This window comes from Macaca mulatta, chromosome 2 (assembly GCF_049350105.2).
Source record: "Macaca mulatta isolate MMU2019108-1 chromosome 2, T2T-MMU8v2.0, whole genome shotgun sequence".
Classification (NCBI taxonomy): Eukaryota; Metazoa; Chordata; class Mammalia; order Primates; family Cercopithecidae; genus Macaca; species Macaca mulatta.
Genome location: NC_133407.1, coordinates 103599537 through 103618817, shown reverse-complemented (window position 1 = coordinate 103618817; position 19281 = coordinate 103599537). Strand labels below are relative to the sequence as shown.

Here is a 19281-nt window from a genome sequence, read left to right as displayed (position 1 = left end):
AAAAAAAAAAAAAAATATATATATATATATATATATATATACACACACACACACACACACACACTCCTCAAATATCTTACTATCAGGTTTCATCTGTGACAAACAGCAAATATTCCTGGCAGTATTGAACTTTTTTGTTTCCTTTCTGAGTATACAGCTTAGGAGAGAAAGCCAAACAAGCAAACGGTTCAATTCCAAACCAAAGATGTAATTCAAACTCATTCTTACAAACGTTTTTCTCTTGAGAAGCTCTGCATTTCAGTTTTATGCTGCAAAGGATAGGCTGTGAGTGGATATGTGTATGACAATCTTGGTCTATAATCCTACACAAATTTTATTTGGATTAATGGTGGAGGAGTCAGTCTAGTCAGACACATTGTCTTTCTGAGAGCCTCGCAAGAGTTACTTTTATAGATAGGAATGATGTGTGGTTAGCATACTATTTTATGCAAATGGTGGCTTCCTCATCAAGTGTAATGCATCTTTTATTCCTTAAGAACAGATACTTTAATGGTTGAAGCTGCTATATATTTACTCAGTCCTTCACAGCTTGGTTGTTGAAGATCAAGAATAATTTCTCCCCTTTTCCTATTTATTTTAAATAGGCAATATGTTCCTATGACTCAAAACTTAAATGGTACAAAAAGGTCTATGGTGAAAAATTTCCCTTTCACCTCAAGCCACTATCAAAGATAAATTACACTGGATACTTGTTAAAAATGGCAAGACAGATTTTATTTGAGCTACTGCAATAGGGAAGAGAGACTTCAGCATATAACCAAAGTCAACTCTGAATATAGCAAGGGTAGCTGGGTATTTTTAGCCAATGGACTTGGTGAGGAAATCAGTGGATAGAAAATTATTAAGAGGAACTTGATTAGATATTAAGGGTAGGGGTTCTCACTAAACTGACTTGCTAAACTTGTGTTGGCAGGCCAAGGACAAGGCCTAGTTGAGAAGAGGACTCAAAGAAGCCTGAATAATTTGGTCAAGGAGGGAGTCCTTGTCACCAGCCAGCAGTGTTCCTTTCTGTGGACAACCACTAATACTGTATTTATTTTGTTTTAATAACATCAGGTATTTTCTTTATATTAAATTATGTTAGGAAAAGTCTCATTTCAACCAGATGTGATCCAGTCTTACTATTTGTTTAGGTTCTAGAAAATGCTGCCCTATTCACCAATTCCATTTAGGGCCTCTGGGTATAAAGTGGGATTGCTGTGAGCTTCCTCAGAAATTGTAAAGATATAATTGATGTACAAGGACTCAGCAGCGCCTGGCACATGGCAGGCATCTAATGATTGAGATTGCCCTTCCTCCCTTTCCCTGTTGCCAAATGGGCTATTTTCCCAACTTTTTTTGGGCCTCTTGTTTGAACCACAAATTTCGGTGCCCTAGCAGTCCTTGGTGCTTGTGATGGATATCTGTTTCCCTGCCATCTGTCTTTGTCTGACAAGCTGCATGTGAGTTCATGCTGCCCACATGCTCTGCACCTCCATTCCATGCTGCAGCCCAGCAGCAGTGTCTACAACCTGAGATTTCCTAAGTGAATATTCTCAACTTACTCCATACTTTGAAAAAATAGCTTTACCTGTGCCACATGACATTGCTAGTTGTGGTTCACTATGTGCTTTAAACACTAATTATCCTGGAAGTTGAATGTATGGAATATTACTTGAATATATACAGTGAGAGCACTGTAGCTAGTGTTTGGCTGGGTTATTGCTCCATGAAGGATACATTCTTAGATTCCTCTTTGCCTAGCAGTGCAGTTAGAGACAATCCCTTCTTTTGAGTGGAGGGGAAAAGGTTGGGCTTTATAGTTTTGATGAAGCTTCCTTTAAATCCTGGCTCCCTGGCTTTCAGCTTTTCCAAGCATTAGTTTCCCTAGGGTAACCCAGGTGCAGGGGAAGTCTCTTAAAGCAAGTTGTTTCCCCTCCACCTTGCTCCTAGGTCAGAGGTTCTCAAAGTGTGCTCCCTAGATCAGCAGCATCAATATCACCTGAAGTTTGTTAGAAATGCAAATGAGAAACATTGAGGTGGAGGCCAGGTGCAGTGGCTCATGCCTGTAATCCCAGCACTTTGGGAGGCCGAGGCAGGCAGATCGCTTGAGGTCAGGAGTTCAAGACCACCCTGGCCAACATGGTGAAACCTCGTGCCTACTAAAAATACAAAAATTAGTTGGATGTGGTGGTAGGCACCTGTAATCCCAGCTACTCGGGAGGCTGAGGCGGGACAATTGTTTGAACCTGGGAAGCAGAGGTTGCAATGAGCTGAGATTGTGCCACTGCACTCCAGCCTGGGTGACAGAGAGAGACACCATCTCAAACAAAACAAAACAGAAACCAGAAACATTGAGGTGGAGCCCAGCAATATGTCTTTCAACAAGCTGGAATGTTTGTTGTTTCAGAGACTCCTTCAACAAGAATCTTTGGAAAGATGATTCTGATGCACACTCATGTTGGGATACTGGCTTTACTGCATAAAGCCACCAGGCAGAGGCTCTTGGCTTCTGTTAATATTTTTATATACTCATTTATTTTAGGTTAGTAGAAGGTTCGTATTCCTATTTGGGGATGACAGGGGTCAGTGTCTGGCTTGAGTGCTCTGGGCATGGCAGCCTCAGAGATGCAACAACCTCCACTGAGCCTGCAAAAGACTGAGAGAGTCACTGCTTCCTGCTCAGCTACACAGTCCCCCTGGAGGTTGACAGGGGCTTCTCCATTTCTGTCCCAGTTTACCTCTAGCTAACTCAGTGTTCTCAACCTTACCACTATTGACATTTTGGGTTAATCTTTGTTGTAGGGGGCTGCTATAGTTTGAATGTCTCCCAAAGTTCATGTGTTAGAAACTTAATCCCCAATGCAATAGTATTGAAAGGTGAGAACTCGAGTTTAGGTCATGAGGGCTCTGCCTTATGAATGGATTAACATTGTTATCATAGGAGTAGGTTCATTATTGCAAGAGTGTGTTTGTTATAAAAGTGAGTTTGGCGTTCTCTTGCTCTCTCTCATGCATGCTTTCTTACCCTTCTGCCTTCTGCCATGGGATGACACAGCAAGAAGGCCCTTGCCAGATGCAGGCCCTTTGACCTTAGAATTCCCAGTTTCCAGAACTATAGGAAATAAAATTTTTTCTTTATACATCACCCAGTCTGTGTTATTCTGTTATAGCAACACAAAATGGATTAAGACAGGGGCTGTCCTATGCATTATAGGATGTTTAGCAGTATCCCTGTTTTCTTTTTTTTTTTTTTTTTTTGAGACGGAGTCTCGCTCTGCCGCCCAGGCTGGAGTGCAGTGGCCGGATCTCAGCTCACTGCAAGCTCCGCCTCCCGGGTTCACGCCATTCTCCTGCCTCAGCCTCCCGAGTAGTTGGGACTACAGGCGCCCGCCACCGCGCCCGGCTAGTTTTTTTGTAATTTTTTAGTAGAGACGGGGTTTCACCGTGTTAGCCAGGATGGTCTCGATCTCCTGACCTCGTGATCCGCCCGTCTCGGCCTCCCAAAGTGCTGGGATTACAGGCTTGAGCCACCGCGCCCGGCCAGTATCCCTGTTTTCTGCCCACTAGATGCCAGTGGCAGCACACCCTTAGTTGTTACAATCAAAAATGTCTCCAGACATTGTCAAATATTCTCTGAGGGTCAAAAATCACTCTGTACCTCCCTTTGAGAACGACTGGTCTTATGTGGGTGACCACTTGAGTGGAGGTGGTCACTGGGAAATTTTGTCTGGAGGAGAGAGCAGTGTAACTGGAAGGAAAGTTTTGAATCTTGGCCCCTCCAATTACTAGCCACATGACTTCTTTCCCTGTTCCCTACTCACTCCTAGTCTCCCTTAACCAAAAAATTGCACACACACAATCTTTATTTTCATAAATGACTTTTACTTATCATTTCTCTTGACAGTAATTCTTGGCAATGTGCATATAACATGAAGGGAAGCATAACTTTCAGAAGTCATCAAAGATATTATCCTGTTGTCCTCATTTTCTTAAACCATTAAAATATTTTCATTTATAAAAATTAATCTAAATATAAATATTGACACTAAAGATCAAAATCACTTGATGACAAAATAATTCTTCTGGAACTATAACATATGCTTATGGTTTTTAATAGTAAATTAAATCTTTGCACTTATTTGGCACAAGGAAACCTTTATAAAAGTTCAAATGCCACACAGCAGGCTGCTTATTCTTCTTTTTTGTTGTTTTTTGTTTGCAAGGCTTACACAGTACACATTTTTGTCAAAGAAAACTGAATATTTTTAACACTGTAACACAACAATAGTTGCTTTTCATGCCTGTTAAAGAAAACGTTCTATTTGGAAGTCAAATCTTTTTTTGTTGTGTTTTTAAAATTTGTTTTTGTTTTGCTTTGAATCACACCAACAGAACAAAAAGCCGAAGATTTACTTATTTCAAAGGAGTCATTTCTGTTAGATGACACATAACACAGCATCAGCAAGGAGTATTATTGGAAGATAACGTAGACCCCCATCAGGAGTGGATCATAGCACACAAATCAGCAGAAAATCAGATCTGGAAATGCACATAGCAGCAAAAAAACGTAGAGGTTGAAAACAACAGAGTTAGGCTTTTCTGATGCATTCCAGTCATAATTAGCATAAAGGTGTGGCTTTGGCAAATTAATCTCTCTGGCCTTCAGTTATTAAATTTGAAACATGGGAAAACTTATTGAATAAGGTTGCCATAAGGATTAAAAGGAGAAGAACATTGCCTCCTTCAGAGCAGGCACTTAACACACATTCATCATAACTCCTCTCTTGCCTCCTTTCTTTTACCTTCCTAAGATTCAGACTGTATCAGGAACAAACATAAAAGAAGGTTGTTAGTGCCCAATTAATTGAGTGAAAGTTCAGTTCCATTTGCTTTTATAAACACTCTAAATAGTCATGCATTTGATATGGGTTCAAAGAAACCACAGACATGGAGTTAGAGTCAACTCTTGTGTCCATTAAATGCACAGTTTGTCCTTGAATTTTTTTATACCTATAAATTATCTAAGGCTATTCCCTAATCATTTTTATCTTTAAGGTTATTTTACTACTTTGCTGAATATTTATTGGGAAGTAAATTTGGAGGACAAAATTTTTCTCATGTGGTCTTTCTCTGTGGTAATTCATTTACCTAAACTTTGTTTAGATGTGATCATTGCTAAACCACATCATGTTGATTCTGGACAGTGCCCTAAAGTTGAGCCAATGATGGTCTTTCTCAAGCCCCTTTCCCCTTCAGTTTTGGGAAACTGTCAGTAAGCCCATGGAAGAACCCCAAATTCTTAATGAGACACTGTTTCAGATAGACCTGGGCATGGCATGAGTGAGTCAGAACTTCTCATCCTGTGGCTTGTGATTGCAAAGCAATGGGAATGACTGGTAGTGTGGTAGGCTGAGATTTTAGTAGGAAGGAGGTGGCTGAAGGGAGACCTGCAGTCTTGACGGTTGAGCAATCCCCAAATTAGACTGTCCCTAGTGTTCACTGCATGGACTTGCTTTTCCCTCAGGATTTGCAAGACAAAGATGCTTGTGAGAGATTAATAAGCATTAATGATGGATTAAATAATAATTCCCACCTTCCTCCCTCCACCCCCCTCCAACAGTTTTCTTTTGGAAAAATTGTTGACATGGAATACTAGCTGAATCAAAGGGATTAAAAAAAAGATCTTAAAGTCAACACACAGTAGCAAAGCAAACAGGGAAAATATGTATCTTAAACATGGAGCTCTGCTGTTGGAAGCCAGTGTCTTGGTTTTCTGTCTTGGATTCCCCTGGGAGCCTAAGGCAGAGAGTGGGCAAGACCGCAATGCTGAAGTCTGAGACGGCTTTCTGGATGAGGTATCAGGACAGCCCTGTGCAATGGTGCACTGTGGCCTCCCCAGGCCTTCTCCTCAGGTGGAAATCCATACAGTACTCGATGGCTGTTGGGTCAAGGCACTGTCGTGTACGGCCGGAGGCAGTGAGTCACTGGCAGTGGAATTCCATGGTGTCAGTACATCACAGCTGACTCCAGAGCAGGCTCCTGAGGTGAGACATTGAACACACTCTCATCAGCCACTTGGGAAGACTGAGAATAAGCAATGAAAAATAATGTTTACTGCTTTTTAAAAGCTATTCATGCTTATTGACCAGTTAGATGTTTCACAACATTTAGAAAGTGATGTCATTTTTAAATGCATACTTCTTAATCCACCTGAAATTAATTTTGGTATTTGGAATAAGGTAATTATCGAATGTGCCTTCTTTCCCACTACCATCCCAATGTCCAGTATTGCAAGTACAGTGTTCTTGTTTGTTTAATAATCCATACCTTCTTTACTAGTTTCTAAATCTTTTACAAAGATAATATAACACATTCTCATATGTGGCTGTATCTATTTCTGGGCTATTTTATTTCATTAATGATCAGTTTCATTTCAGCTTTTAATTTGTTTTAAAATCTGGGAGGAAAATCTCTGTAATTTTGCAAAATGCTTTTGTCTATTCTTTCTATTATTACATGAACTTTAATTCAAGGAAAATTTCACCGAGTTTTTTTAATGAAAATTGGATTAAGCTACAGATTAATTTGGGAAGAAATGACTTTTCTTACTGAACTGTTGATGTGATTTATTAAAATCCACTTATGCCTAGTGTTCCACTATTGGAACGCTAAGCGTGTGGGAGTTATTTGTATTCTACTGCTAAAGGTCATCACCAAGGTCTGATTTTTCACTCATGCGAAAATTTAAAAAACTGCAACTTCCAGCATAAATGGGATTGATATCACAGTATTTAAGCTATCCTTGCATTCCCACAAAACCTACCTGTTATTTATTTATTCATTTGTTCTTAGAGATAGGGTCTTACTCTGTTGCTCAGGCTGGCGTGCAGTGGTGCGATCGTAGCTCACCGCAACCTCAAACTCCTGGGCTCAGAGGATCCCCTCCTTAGCCTCTCTAGTAGCTGGGACTACAGGCACATGCCACCATGACTGGCTAACTTTTTATTTTTTGTAAAGACAGGTCTCACTATGTTGCCCAGGCTGGTCTTGAACTTCTGGCCTCAAGTGATCCTCCCACCTTGGTCTCCCAAAGTGCTGGAATTATAGGTGTGAGCCATCTCGCTTGGCCTACTGTAATTTATTACTGAATGCACTGCTCTTTAATTGGCTAATATTTTATTTCATATTCTTCATCTCTGAAGAAGTACAACTGGTGTAATAATTTTCGTGTGTCTGTGTGTGCCTGTGTGTGATGGGCACAGAACATGTATACATGCTTACCAGACATGGATCAGGCTTTCATGATTGGGGTTCTGATAGCTTCACAACATGAATCTTTTAGTTTTCAATATTTTGATGACCTGGAATATTTTATATGGTATGGGAATTAATTGTTGCTTAAAAAAAATCAGCAAAATCATTTGGCCACAGAATCCTTTTGAAAGGTTTAATAGATTTTAAGTTTCTTTTTATTTCTTGTTAGTTTTTGCTGTTTTTCTGATTTGATTCTGATTTGACTAGTATTGATTCTAAATTTATGAGAATAGTTTTACACCACATTATATATATAAAAAATTGACATCCTTTTATATAATCTTTTGTTTTCAGTTTTTTTCTTTATGTGACTTACAAAACTTTCTATTTTTTTCAAATAATCAACTCCTAGATGTAGATATAGAGAGATCATTTCCATAATTTCTGGTCTTAATTAAATGTTTTTTATGTTTATTTTTGATGTCTGGAATTCAATGTCTAGTTGTTTTTCTTCTTCTTTAACAAGGAACAAAATATTTAATACTATAAATTTGACACAGTGTAGTTTTATATGTATGCTATTTGCTTTGGTATATATAATGTTTTCATTTTGTAAGCGCCCTGTGGATTTTTCTAATTCAGTAGTTATTTTGAAGTGTATGTGTATGTGTGTGTGAGTGTGCATGTGTATGTGTATGGACAGTTGTGTATGTGAGTACAAGTGCTTTTTAACTTCTAAGTAGGGTTTCTGTTTTTTAACTTAGGTTCTAATTTTCTACATTGGCCCTGTCCAACATGGTAGCCACTAGCCACATGTGGCTATTTACATTCAGATTAACTAAAATTAACTAAAATTTAAAAATCAGTTCCCTCAATGCAGTAGCCACATTTCAAGTATTCAATAGCCACATGTGGCTCGTGGCCACTGTACTGGTCACTGCAGATATAGACCATTACCCTCATTACACGAAGTTCTATTAGACAGCACTGCCCTAGATTATGTTTGGCATTGTGATCATAGAGGGTTTACTTTTTGGAATTTATTGAGGTATTCTTTGTGATTTTGTATAAAGTCAATTTTTATAAATGGTCCATTGATGCCTGGAAAGAGAGTGAATGATCTATAAAATATAAAGTTAGATAAACATCTTAATTAAAGCTTAACAGTTACACTATTCAATTCTCTAATTTGTATTTATTTATGGGGTACTTGGGCTGCCAAAGGCTGATAAGGGAGTTTTAAAGTCACCAACCATTGCACCATAAATTGTGTTGCTTTATTATCTGCCAAATCAAGAAAGGCTCATGACTTAACTACTTTATTTTATCAACATTTAAACATCTTTCCTCCTTGTTTTCTCTCAATGCTTTTTATCTGGAATTCTCCTTTCGTTGAAAGTAATTATTTCTGCCCTATTTTGCTTTTATTTGTTCAGTAAATATTGTCTATTCTTTCATTTTTAAACTCTCTGTGTTACTTTAAGGTAATTTATTTTTATTTTATTAAAAAAACATATTGAGGTGAAAGCCACATAACATAAAATAAACCATTCTAAAGTTAACAATTTGGTGGCATTTAGTATGCTCACGAGGTTGTACATCTACCACCTTTATCTAGTTTCAATAAATTTCTGTCACTCTAAAGTAAAACCCCTTACTCATTAAGTAGTTTCTTCCTATTGCCCCTTCCCACAACCTCCGGCAGCCACCAATCTCATGTCCTGCCTCTATGAAAGACAATTTATTTTTAACTTTCTTATTTATAACCAATTCCTTCCATGACCGTAGTGGTCTGCCCTTTTAGTGTGATAATACATCTTTTTCCGCTCTGTGAAATAATGGTCAGAAGCAAGGGAATTAGACTTTAAAAGGTCAGGGTTAATGGCTGACCAATGAAGAGAAGGCAGTGAGTAGAGCTACTGCCATATAATGCCTGAGAGTAACTTGTATTTCAAAAGGATGTGTCCACCATTATGCCATTATGTGGTGCTTCTGTGCTCATGAGACAGGGACAATGACAGGGAGGAAGAGGAAGGGAGGAATGGGTGAAGGATAAAAGATAACAGAATAAATTTGTCCTTGCCTTAGTCTTGTCATCTCAGACATGATCTGCCTTCTGCGTAATTGGTATCACTGAGACAGCTTAGTTAGATGATCATTTTCTACGTAAGTAGCATCAAACATTTGCCAAAACTTTGACATGTATGTTGGTTTTGTGAAAGGAAATTAAATCTGGGGGGTCCCCAAATCACTAAGCTAAAGGGAAAAGTCAAGCTGAGAACTGGGTCATGCAAACCTGCCTCTCGTTTCGTTTCCTAAATAAGATGGCTACACGCCTCCCCAATATTTTGCCTACATGGAAATTCCTGGTTAGCTCCAAGATCTTTACCCTAAGGTGTTTCGGTTAAAATTTCACCATGGCAATGCAAATTGATAGCTTATCTTTACAGGTGCAGTCACCCCCCCACCCCGGCCCACCAGACACAAATGCATATCTGATTGTTCCCCTGCCCCATTTTTCTATATTATCTGCTGTAAAAATGCAGATTCCCTGCATTTTTCCTCTGCCCCATTTGTCTATGTCATCTGATGTAAAAAAAATGCAGATTCACTGAGCCGGACAAAGGCATGAATGACTATTTTTCCCTACCCCCCTCTTACATGAAAATTGTGTACTTCTCAATAGCCTGCACTTTCCTTTTTAAATTTAGAGCCCTCAAAATCATCTTCTGAGAAAGGCATAGACCTGTCTCCTGCGTGCACATCCTTAACTTTGGCAAATAAACCTATAAAATGATAGGGACTTGTCTCGTTATTTTTATCGATTGACAGTTTTTAAGCAAAAGATCCAACACACCTTTCTCTATAATTTCTAGAGTTCATGCAGATTATTTACTGTCTCTTCCTTTGCTACATTTAGGAGTAGCTGCTGACTTTTTTCAGGAACACAGCATTAACGGCTAATGAGAAATTTAAGGAAGAGTGATTATGAACTGAAAACAGAATAAAAACTGTTACATCTCAACCAGACCTTAATATTCTATTTACATATTTTTATTTCTCTTATATCAAAGCTGCTTCCTACAAGGAGCTAGAGATGCAGTTGAGAGGATATACCCACATATTAAAGAGGTATATAGCAGGCAGGATGTTACTTAGTTTTAGAACCTCGTCCCTACTGCTAAACAAACCCTTAATAGCGGCTACACCATTAGGATGTCCTGATCCAACATTGAGGTTATAAACTCTATTGTCAATTTGGATTCTAGAACTGGGGAACTTATTCCGTTGATCAAATTATTGGGTCAATGTGTATTAACTCACTTAGACTAGTGCGGTCTTAGTTTAGGTTGTTTGGAGGTTGAATTATGCTCCAAGGTCACTCCAACCAAAATTTTTAATCCACAGATAGTAGGCTAGGGCCTGCAGGCTTGTTTGAGTTTTTATTTGCATTAATGAATTAAAGCTCCATAGGGTTTTCTCATCTCATTTGTTTATATCCGCCTCTTCACGAATAGATCAAATTCACTGATTAAAAGTAAGAGACAGCTGAACCTTCGTGTGGCTATTCATACAAGTCCCTATTTAGGGAACAAGTGGTTATGCTACCTTTGCATGGTCAGGATACCGTGGCTGTTGAACATATGTGAGTGGGTAGGCAGTGCCTCTAATACCGGTAATGCTAGAGGTGATGTTTTTGGTAAACAAGTGGGGTAAGATTTGCCAAGTTCCTTTCACTTTTTGTAATCTCTCCTTAGAGCATACCTGTGTTGGGTTAACAGTGTCAATAATAGGGTGCTTATTATATCAGTTACTAATATTAGGCTGTTAACTGTCAGTGGGTTATTCCTGTCTGATGTAAGCTTATGCAATGGAGAATGTCTTCATGTTACTTATATTAACATTATTGCTTCTATTAAGTAATAGATTAGTCCAGTGTGATGTTAGGAGTTCAGTAGAGTGATTAGAATTAAGATTTAGATGTTGAGCTTAAACGCTTTCTTAATTGGTGGCTGCTTTTGGGCCAACTATGGTGGTAACAGTTTTTACTCTCTGTAGGAAGGTTGTTTCCTAGGGTCTAAAGAGCTGTCCATCTTTAGACTAACAGTTAAACTTACAGGGAGATTAAGTAATTCTGTGGGTAAGTTTAAAGCCGAACTAAGATTCTATCTTGGACAACCAGCTATCAACAGGCTCGGTAGGCTTGTCACCGCTACCCATGAATCTTCCCACTATTTTGCCACATAGGTGAGTGTGCTTTTTCAGCTGTTCTTGGGTAGCTCGTCTGGTTTCGGGGGACTTGGCTAAAGTTCTCTGTGTATAGTTATTTCTAGTTAATACATTATGCAAAAGGTATAAGGGCTTGTCTTTGCTTTTTAGTGCTTGATACAGTTCTTTTATCTTTCCCTTACGGTACTTTGTCTGTTGTGCCAGGATAAGCATTTCTATCGCCTATACTTTTGTCTAAGGTAGTTTGAAAATATTTTTAGCAAGGTTTGGGGCTAGAGTTGGCTCAAAGTGATCAGGTCATGATGAAATCTTCTGGGTATAAGCCGAATGTTTTGGGTTAAGCTACATTTTGGTTTGTCCAAGTGCAATTTCCAGTACACTTACCATGTTACAACTTATTTCCTCTATACGTGCATAGAAAGTTATTAGTAATAGTGATTTCTAGAGTAACATTTGAGGAGGGTGACCGGCGGTGTGTGTGTGCTTCGTAGCCTTATTCAACCAAGCACTCTGCTCTTGGTTTACCGCTAAATCCACCCCCCAGTCAAATCCAACAGACCATAAGACCATGGAGGAAGGATACTTTTTGGGGGTTCTGATGCAGGAGCTACAGGAGGAAAGGCTGCAGAATGGAGGTACCATCAACAGTGAAAGCGATGAACATTAAGACAGAGATGACATTTACCATCAAATCCTTGGTGGTGCCTTTCCTTTCCTTAGTCCTGTTTGTTGAGGAGCCTTGGAGAATGAAGTTGCGGTTAAATGTTTTAATGGTCGTCACTGAAGATGTCTCAATTTTTTCAGCTAAAAGGAAATAAATGGGAAAAAAATGTTACCCAGAAGATGGACTGATTGTTAAGGAAAAAACAAGGTGGCCAGATTACTCAGACTTTTGTTCTAGACTTGGAATCTCATTCCTGTACTGTGTTTGACTATGGAATCTTTTTGTTTTGTGTTTATTTTTATGATGGACAAATAAGTTAGGGCATCATTGATAGCTTTCTGGGAAATGATAGCTCAGAGATAACCCAGTACAGTTCATAAATACTTATGTGCAGTCCTGAAATAGAAAAGGTTCTAAAACTTGCAAATTTTTACAACTTTGGAGCCAAAAGAATCTGATTATAAAACCTGACCTGAACTGATATAAAACCTGAGGCCATTTAATGTCCTTGTCCATCTCATGGAGTGCAAATGTTCTTGTGCTCTGCTGTAAGGATATTAATGTGTTTGATTTTCAGATGCTGCCTAGATGCCACAGGGGGTGTTAAGAAATATACAGCACATGTACTATATTACCTTTCTAATGCTCAAGAAATTATGAAGCACATGTGGACCCAAGGGTTTCAAATAAAGGACTGTGAATCTGTGATAAATTTTAACTGCATACAGTTTTGTAGATTATAAACATTCAATAAATGTTTGTGAAATGATCAATAGCAGAACCAAGGCTCAAATGTACATCTTTGGCTTTCTACTCCTCTAATTTGTAAATCTGAATTTCTAGTTTGGCATCACCCTTTTGTGGCTTCTGAACCCAGGGCATTTTTTGAAAATGTCCATTAGATAAAGGCAACATGACTGGCATTGCCAGAATCCTTTCTAGGTTGGACACTGTGGCAGATACCTTTGGTGTTCTGTTCACTTCTCTCTGACAGTCACCATTCTAGTACATTCCAATAGATACTACAGCAAGTACCACCACTCTGTCTTGGCTCATGCATGGGGCAAGTCAGAAGTACCAGGGAGTTAATGCCCCCAGAAGTAACTCTCAGCCAGAGATGGATGGGAGTTTTAGGACAAATATCCCATCTCCCTGCCTTTTGGGCAGAAAACTCTGAGATGCAGCCAGCATTGTCTCCCAGAGGTCACCAGGAGGACTTAGCCTTATTTGCCCAAAGAAATAACTCCTAATTCAAGTACCCTGTATTGATTGACTTAATTTCTTTCTCTGAATCATTTCTCTTCTTCTCTAGCAGTGCACCTTCCAAACAAGCTACTTCCACTCCTATCCTTGTCCCAGGGTTTGCTTCTGGGGGGACCCAAATCAAGATAGACAAGAGCAATTCTGTGTGAGAACGCTCCATTAGATCTAATTCTCAAACTCAGGTCTCTGTGTTATCCAAAGTAAATGATTCAGGCTTAATTTTTTGGTAGCTTTGTGGTTTTAATTTAGCATACCTTTCACTGGTGGAGCAGGCAGTTTCCTCCTTTGCTGCCTTGATGTATCTATGGTTTGTACCTACAAACAGAATACAATGAGCAATATACCTTTGCATAGCCAAATATATTTTATCTTCTAAATTTTCCAAGCCATGTAACATTCCAACAGAGGGAGAAAGGGACAAACACACCTGGGTCCTTTGCTTCTGATCCCGTCTTCTTGTGAGGCGCACACATGGTGCTATGTTTAATCCTGCAATGGTCAAGGCTGAAATCCGGCTCTCGATATCAGAAATCTTAAAGCAACAGAAAAACAGGATTGGCAGGGAGAAAATACAGAAGGGGAAAATATTTCTTAAAAGTGTTAAGAATTTATAAAGACAAATCTGCTTTGATGTATGCTCATTCATTCATTCAACTTCTACCAAACACTTCTCTATCTAGTGTGTAGCAAGAAAATAAAACACAGGCCTTTCTGTATAAATTTAAATTTCTAGTTTGTTAGCTCTAGAGCATGTCAACAACCCCGTCAGAGTATGCCTAGGGATAAATGAAAGCCTGGGGGCGTGATGGGGACCCTGGCCCAGGGCCACCTGGCTCAGCATGGGGGGTAAGGAGTGGTCAGAAAGTCATAGGATTTATATGTCCTGTCATAGTCATTTATATGTCCTGCTTTCTTCTTCCATAACTTCGTGAATCCAAAACCACAGCACCAGGTTTTAGAAGGGAGGCCTGGCAGCCCCCGGTTCAAGTCCATCTCCTCCATTAAGAAGCCAACCAGCCTTGAGAAACTCATCCCCTCTCTGGGCATCATTTTCCTAATTTGCAACATGGGAAGGTCAAGAGAGAGCTCAGATTTTCTTCCAGCAGAGTCTGAATGCAGAAATGGAAAGTAAGAACCCACTTAGTGCCCAGGGAGAACCCTGGTCCTCCCCTGTCTCCAGAAATGAAGATATTGTCCCTGCTCTTAGAAAAGGGCATTATTATGTGCCAGGAACCATGCTTAGTGTTTTAAATACATGAACTCATTCATGTCTCAAAATAATTCTGTGAAATAAGTACCATTATCTTGGTTTCACAGATAAGGAAATGGTGGCTCAAAGGGATAAGTGATATACCCATCATCTCACAGCCAATCTGGGCAGTGCATGGAATTCATGTCAGTGGCCATGCTATTATCACATTGCCACAGTCTCAGAGGATGTGCCAACACCTGGTATGGGGGACACTGGAAAAGGCAGGGAAGGGCTAGCAGAGTCAAGGGAAGAGGTCAAGATTCTGCTGAGATGGTACATTCTGAGTGTTGTTAGGAAATCAAACAATAAGCTGATGGTAGACCCCAGCCAATGTGTGTGTGTGCTCCACACATGAGGGCTCCATTGCCTTCCAGCCCTCCGCATTTCAGTGCTACTCAAGACAAATTTTAATTCTGCTGTCATTTACCGAGGGCTTCTTTGAACAGTCTACTGTGATAGGAGCTATAGGAGGTACACAGAAAGACTGAAGGGTCAGCAAATTTGGGAGATGTGTCCCCTACCCCTGAGGGGTGGCAGTCATGGTCAGAAAAGGAGGAGGAGGTAGGTGAAGGCCAAGTCTGTGGCATCTGGTAAGAGAATACAAGCTACCCAGTAGCCAGCCCCAGAAGGTGCCACTTGAGTCCTGCCCTTCCTGGTCCCCAGATGCCTTTCTGTTCTTAATCTTCAAATTTCACATTAAGAATTGCATTCTTTTGGTTTGTGAACCAATAAATTGCAGAAGCCTCTGAGAAAAGTTGCAGGCTAAGCTTTTACCAGTCATAAGCAACTGGTGTGGATTAGATGCTCACATTCTTCCCCGGAAGCAGTTTTGATGGAGAGCCTTGCTCAGAGGGCCCTAAGAAAGACAAGGTCAATGGGAAAGCAAGCTGCTGACCTCTTCATTTGTGGGCTGTCAGATTCTGGAATAAGAAAGGGTTATTTTTTCAAGTTTTAGTCCATAGGACAAAGAACAAAGAAAGAAGAGGCTACTGAGGGCTGATTTTGCCTGTATCTTATCTCTATATATAATTAATATCCCACTTCAATTATGTCTCTATATAATTATGTCCCACTTCTAGAACTGCATGTCCAAGGAGCTATACATTTGCTAGAAGGGGATGACCAGTTCAGCTCTGAGTTTCCTGGAAGCCAAAGCCAAGAGCTCCATGTCCACAAGATCAAAGACCAAGTACTCAGAAGAACAGCTTTTCCTGATACTAAGAGTTAAGTGTTCTCCAGGAATCCTCATAGAGACAACCTTGCATGATGCAGTGGACAGCACCCTTAGCATGCTCTGCAAGGGTCATTCTGCAGTCTCTTTCAGCACTGGACAACAGCACTCTGTCTCAAAGGTAGACCCTAAGTTGATAGCATCCTTAGAAACTGTCCTAATATTACAAAGAACACAATTTAGCATATGTACCCTCCTCAGTGAGGACCCTCCTACCATCCTGCAAGAAATTCTCTGTGAGACTAGACTTTGGATGAGAACAGACAACAGGAAGTTGGAGACTTCATTCTCTGGCACCAGTTAGCCTGGTGGGGAGAATTTCTGCATACCTGGAGGTGCAGTTGAAATAATCCACAAAGCTGAAGGCAGGGTCAACAACCTCCCATGCAAGTTAAGGACACCTAGGCAAGTGCATGTATGCCTGAGGGCAGGACCAACACATTTCCCAGGAAACCACACAGCACAGACTGGATAAGAATGTGGGTTGTTTGCATAAAAACCCTAGAAGAAAATCTAGGCAATACCATTCAGGACATAGGCCTGGGCAAGGACTTCATGTCTAAAACACCAAAAGCAATGGCAACAAAAGCCAAAATTGACAAATGGGATCTAATTAAACTAAAGAGCTTCTGCACAGCAAAAGAAACTACCATCAGAGTGAAAAGGCAACCTACAGAATGGGAGAAAATTTTTGCAATCTACTCATCTGACAAAGGGCTAATATCCAGAATCTACAAAGAACTCAAACAAACTTACAAGAAAAAAACAACCCCATCAAAAAGTGGGCGAAGGATATGAATAGACACTTCTCAAAAGAAGACATTTATGCAGCCAACAGACACATGAAAGAATGCTCATCATCACTGGCCATCAGAGAAATGCAAATCAAAACCACAGGAGATATATCTCACAGCAGTTAGAATAGCGATCATTAAAAAGTCAGGAAACAACAGGTGCTGGAGAGGATGTGGAGAAATAGAAACACTTTTATACTGTTGGTGGGACTGTAAACTAGTTCAATCATTGTGGAAGACAGTGTGGCGATTCCTCAAGGACCTAGAACTAGAAATACCATTTGACCCAGCCATCCCATTACTGGGGATATACCCAAAGGATTATAAATCATGCTGCTATAAAGACACATGCACACGTATGTTTATTGCAGCACTATTCACTATAGCAAAGCCTTGGAACCAACCCAACTGTCCATCAATGATAGACTGGATTAAAAAAATGTGGCACATATATACCATGGAATACTGTGCAGCCATAAAAAAGGATGAGTTCATGTCCTTTGTAGGCACATGGATGAAGCTGGAAACCATCATTCTCAGCAAACTATCGCAAGGACAAAAAACCAAACACCACATGTTCTCACTCATAGGTGGGAATTGAACAATGAGAACACTTGGATGTAATAAGGGGAACATCACATACTGGGGCCTGTTGGGGGTAGGGAGCTGGGGGAGGGATAGCATTAGGAGATACACCTAATGTAAATGACAAGTTAATGGGGGCAATGCACCAACATGGCACATGTATACGTATGTAACAAATCTGCATGTTGTGCACATGTACCCTAGAACTTAAAGTAAAATAATAATTGAAAAAAAAAAAAGAATGTGGGCTGTTTGGCGCAGTGGGTCACACCTGTAATCCCAGCACTTTGGGAGGCCAAGGCTGGTGGATCACTTGAGGTCAGGAGTTTGAGACCAGCCTGACCCATATGGTGAAACCCTGTCTCTACTAAAAATACAAAAATCAGCCGGACGTGGTGGTGCATGCCTGTAGTCCCAGCTACTCGGGAGGCTGAGGCAGGAGAATCACTTGAACCCAGGAGGCGGAAGTTGCAGTGAGCCGAGATCATGCCATTGCACTCCAGCCTGGGTGACAGAGTGAGATTCCGTCTCAAAAGAAGAAAAATAGAGTGTGGGCTATGAGGTCACAAAATTTGGGTTAAAATCCAGGTTTTATCACTTTCTAGGTATTTGACCTTGGATAAGTTTCCTCAGATATAAAAGGAGAATAGTAACAGTAGCTACCTTGTGGGGTTGCTGAAAAAATAAATACAATAATGTGGTAAAGCATTAAGAACAAATACCTGGTACAAAATAACGCTCACAGAATATTGGGGATTATTGATAATATTATTGTAATATTTAAAAATAAATGAAAAATTAATAGGCATACATTTAAACACATGGAAAATGGACATTTGGAACTCCAGAGTTTTCTGCCATAACAGTCTAGAAAAATGTGGAACGGGGAATAACTATCCAATAAAGGGGGAATAATTATCCAATAAAATCCTCCCAAACACCCGTAAATATTACTTCCTGTAAAATCATTCAAGAAGTATTTGCTACACAATGTAACAGAAAACAAGTGATTTGATTCTAGTTTATATAACTTTGACAATAAATTGATTAAGTCTTGGGTGAAATTTATGGAAAATAATATTTTTTTGGAGAATTGCTGTTCAGCCATTCTTAGTGGTAATGGTCAACAGGGCCATCTATCTGATGAGCTCATTTCTAGTTCACAGCATTGAACCATCCACAGAATGGAGAATTGTGCCCTTTCATTCTCTAGAGTGGCTGATGATGTCAGGAGTTGTAATTTTGACTCAATAAAGTATTTACTTTTAAAATAATTATCGCCTGAGATTGTCATCTTCTCTGTGAAATGAAAATAAAATCTCAGGGCCCCCAATTCATTATGCCAAAGGGAGAAGTTTGGAGGCTGAGTCACAACCCCTCCTCCCTGCCCCCCAAAACTGGCTTTCCTTTTGTTCCTAAACTGATAGCTACAGATAGAAGGCCACATGTCTTCACAGCTTCCATCACCCTGACAATGGAAATTAACAGCTTATCTTCGTGGGTACAGGACAAGAGGAGACTAGAAATTGTCCCCTCACTCACCTGAAAATGAATGCGTATTTGACTGCTTCTTCTACTCTCTGTTTACTTTTACTCTATCTTATGTAAAGCACAGATTTACTGAGTGCAAGATGAATACATAATTGACCATTCCCTTTACCCCTCCTTCTCATGTGCAATGGGCAGATTCACAGAAATGTCACCAAACCCTCCCTCTTTCCCTCCATCCCTTTCCGCTCCTGCCCACTTTTCCCCTTTAAATACTGAAACCCTCAAAATCCTGTTTGGAAAAAGTACGAGCCACAGATCCTACTGTGGTTTCTGTCTCTTTTTTTATTTTCTGGGTGCATCCTCAATCTTGGCCAAAAACAAAACAACAACAACAAAAAACACCCTCTAAAATGATAGAGACTCACTTCAGTCAGTTTCTTTGATTTATGTCTCTATCCAAATATGGTTTCTGTTGACCACAGTTCTCCCAATGATTCAGTTTTAAGATGCAGGA

The 19281-nt window shown here is 39.8% G+C and overlaps 1 protein-coding gene, 1 long non-coding RNA gene and 1 pseudogene across 5 annotated transcripts in view; 1 reads left to right on the top strand and 2 right to left on the bottom strand.

Moving 5' to 3' along the window:
- LOC144339125 (uncharacterized) overlaps positions 1–19281 on the top strand; it is a 72334-nt gene that overhangs the window by 37856 nt on the left and 15197 nt on the right. Inside the window, exon 3 of one of the 2 annotated variants that reach the window (XR_013413809.1) lies at positions 15746–17515. The exons of the other annotated variant lie outside the window; for it this stretch is intronic. This is a non-coding gene — a long non-coding RNA (uncharacterized LOC144339125). Of the gene's footprint in view, positions 1–15745; positions 17516–19281 lie in introns of those variants that run through there. 2 annotated transcript variants of the gene reach the window in all.
- The window catches only part of MYRIP (myosin VIIA and Rab interacting protein), a 412659-nt gene continuing 397242 nt past the window's right edge, over positions 3865–19281 (bottom strand). For all 3 annotated transcript variants that reach the window (XM_001115677.5, XM_015131302.3, XM_015131301.3), the window contains 4 exons: positions 13842–13946; positions 13669–13729; positions 12173–12291; positions 3865–6042 (listed from right to left, as the gene is read on the bottom strand). In XM_001115677.5, the coding sequence (XP_001115677.3) occupies positions 6010–6042; positions 12173–12291; positions 13669–13729; positions 13842–13946 (318 nt within the window). In that variant the 3' untranslated portion in view covers positions 3865–6009. The remainder of the gene's footprint in view (positions 6043–12172; positions 12292–13668; positions 13730–13841; positions 13947–19281) is intronic.
- On the bottom strand, positions 10441–11718 carry LOC100499548 (MTRNR2L pseudogene; annotated as a pseudogene).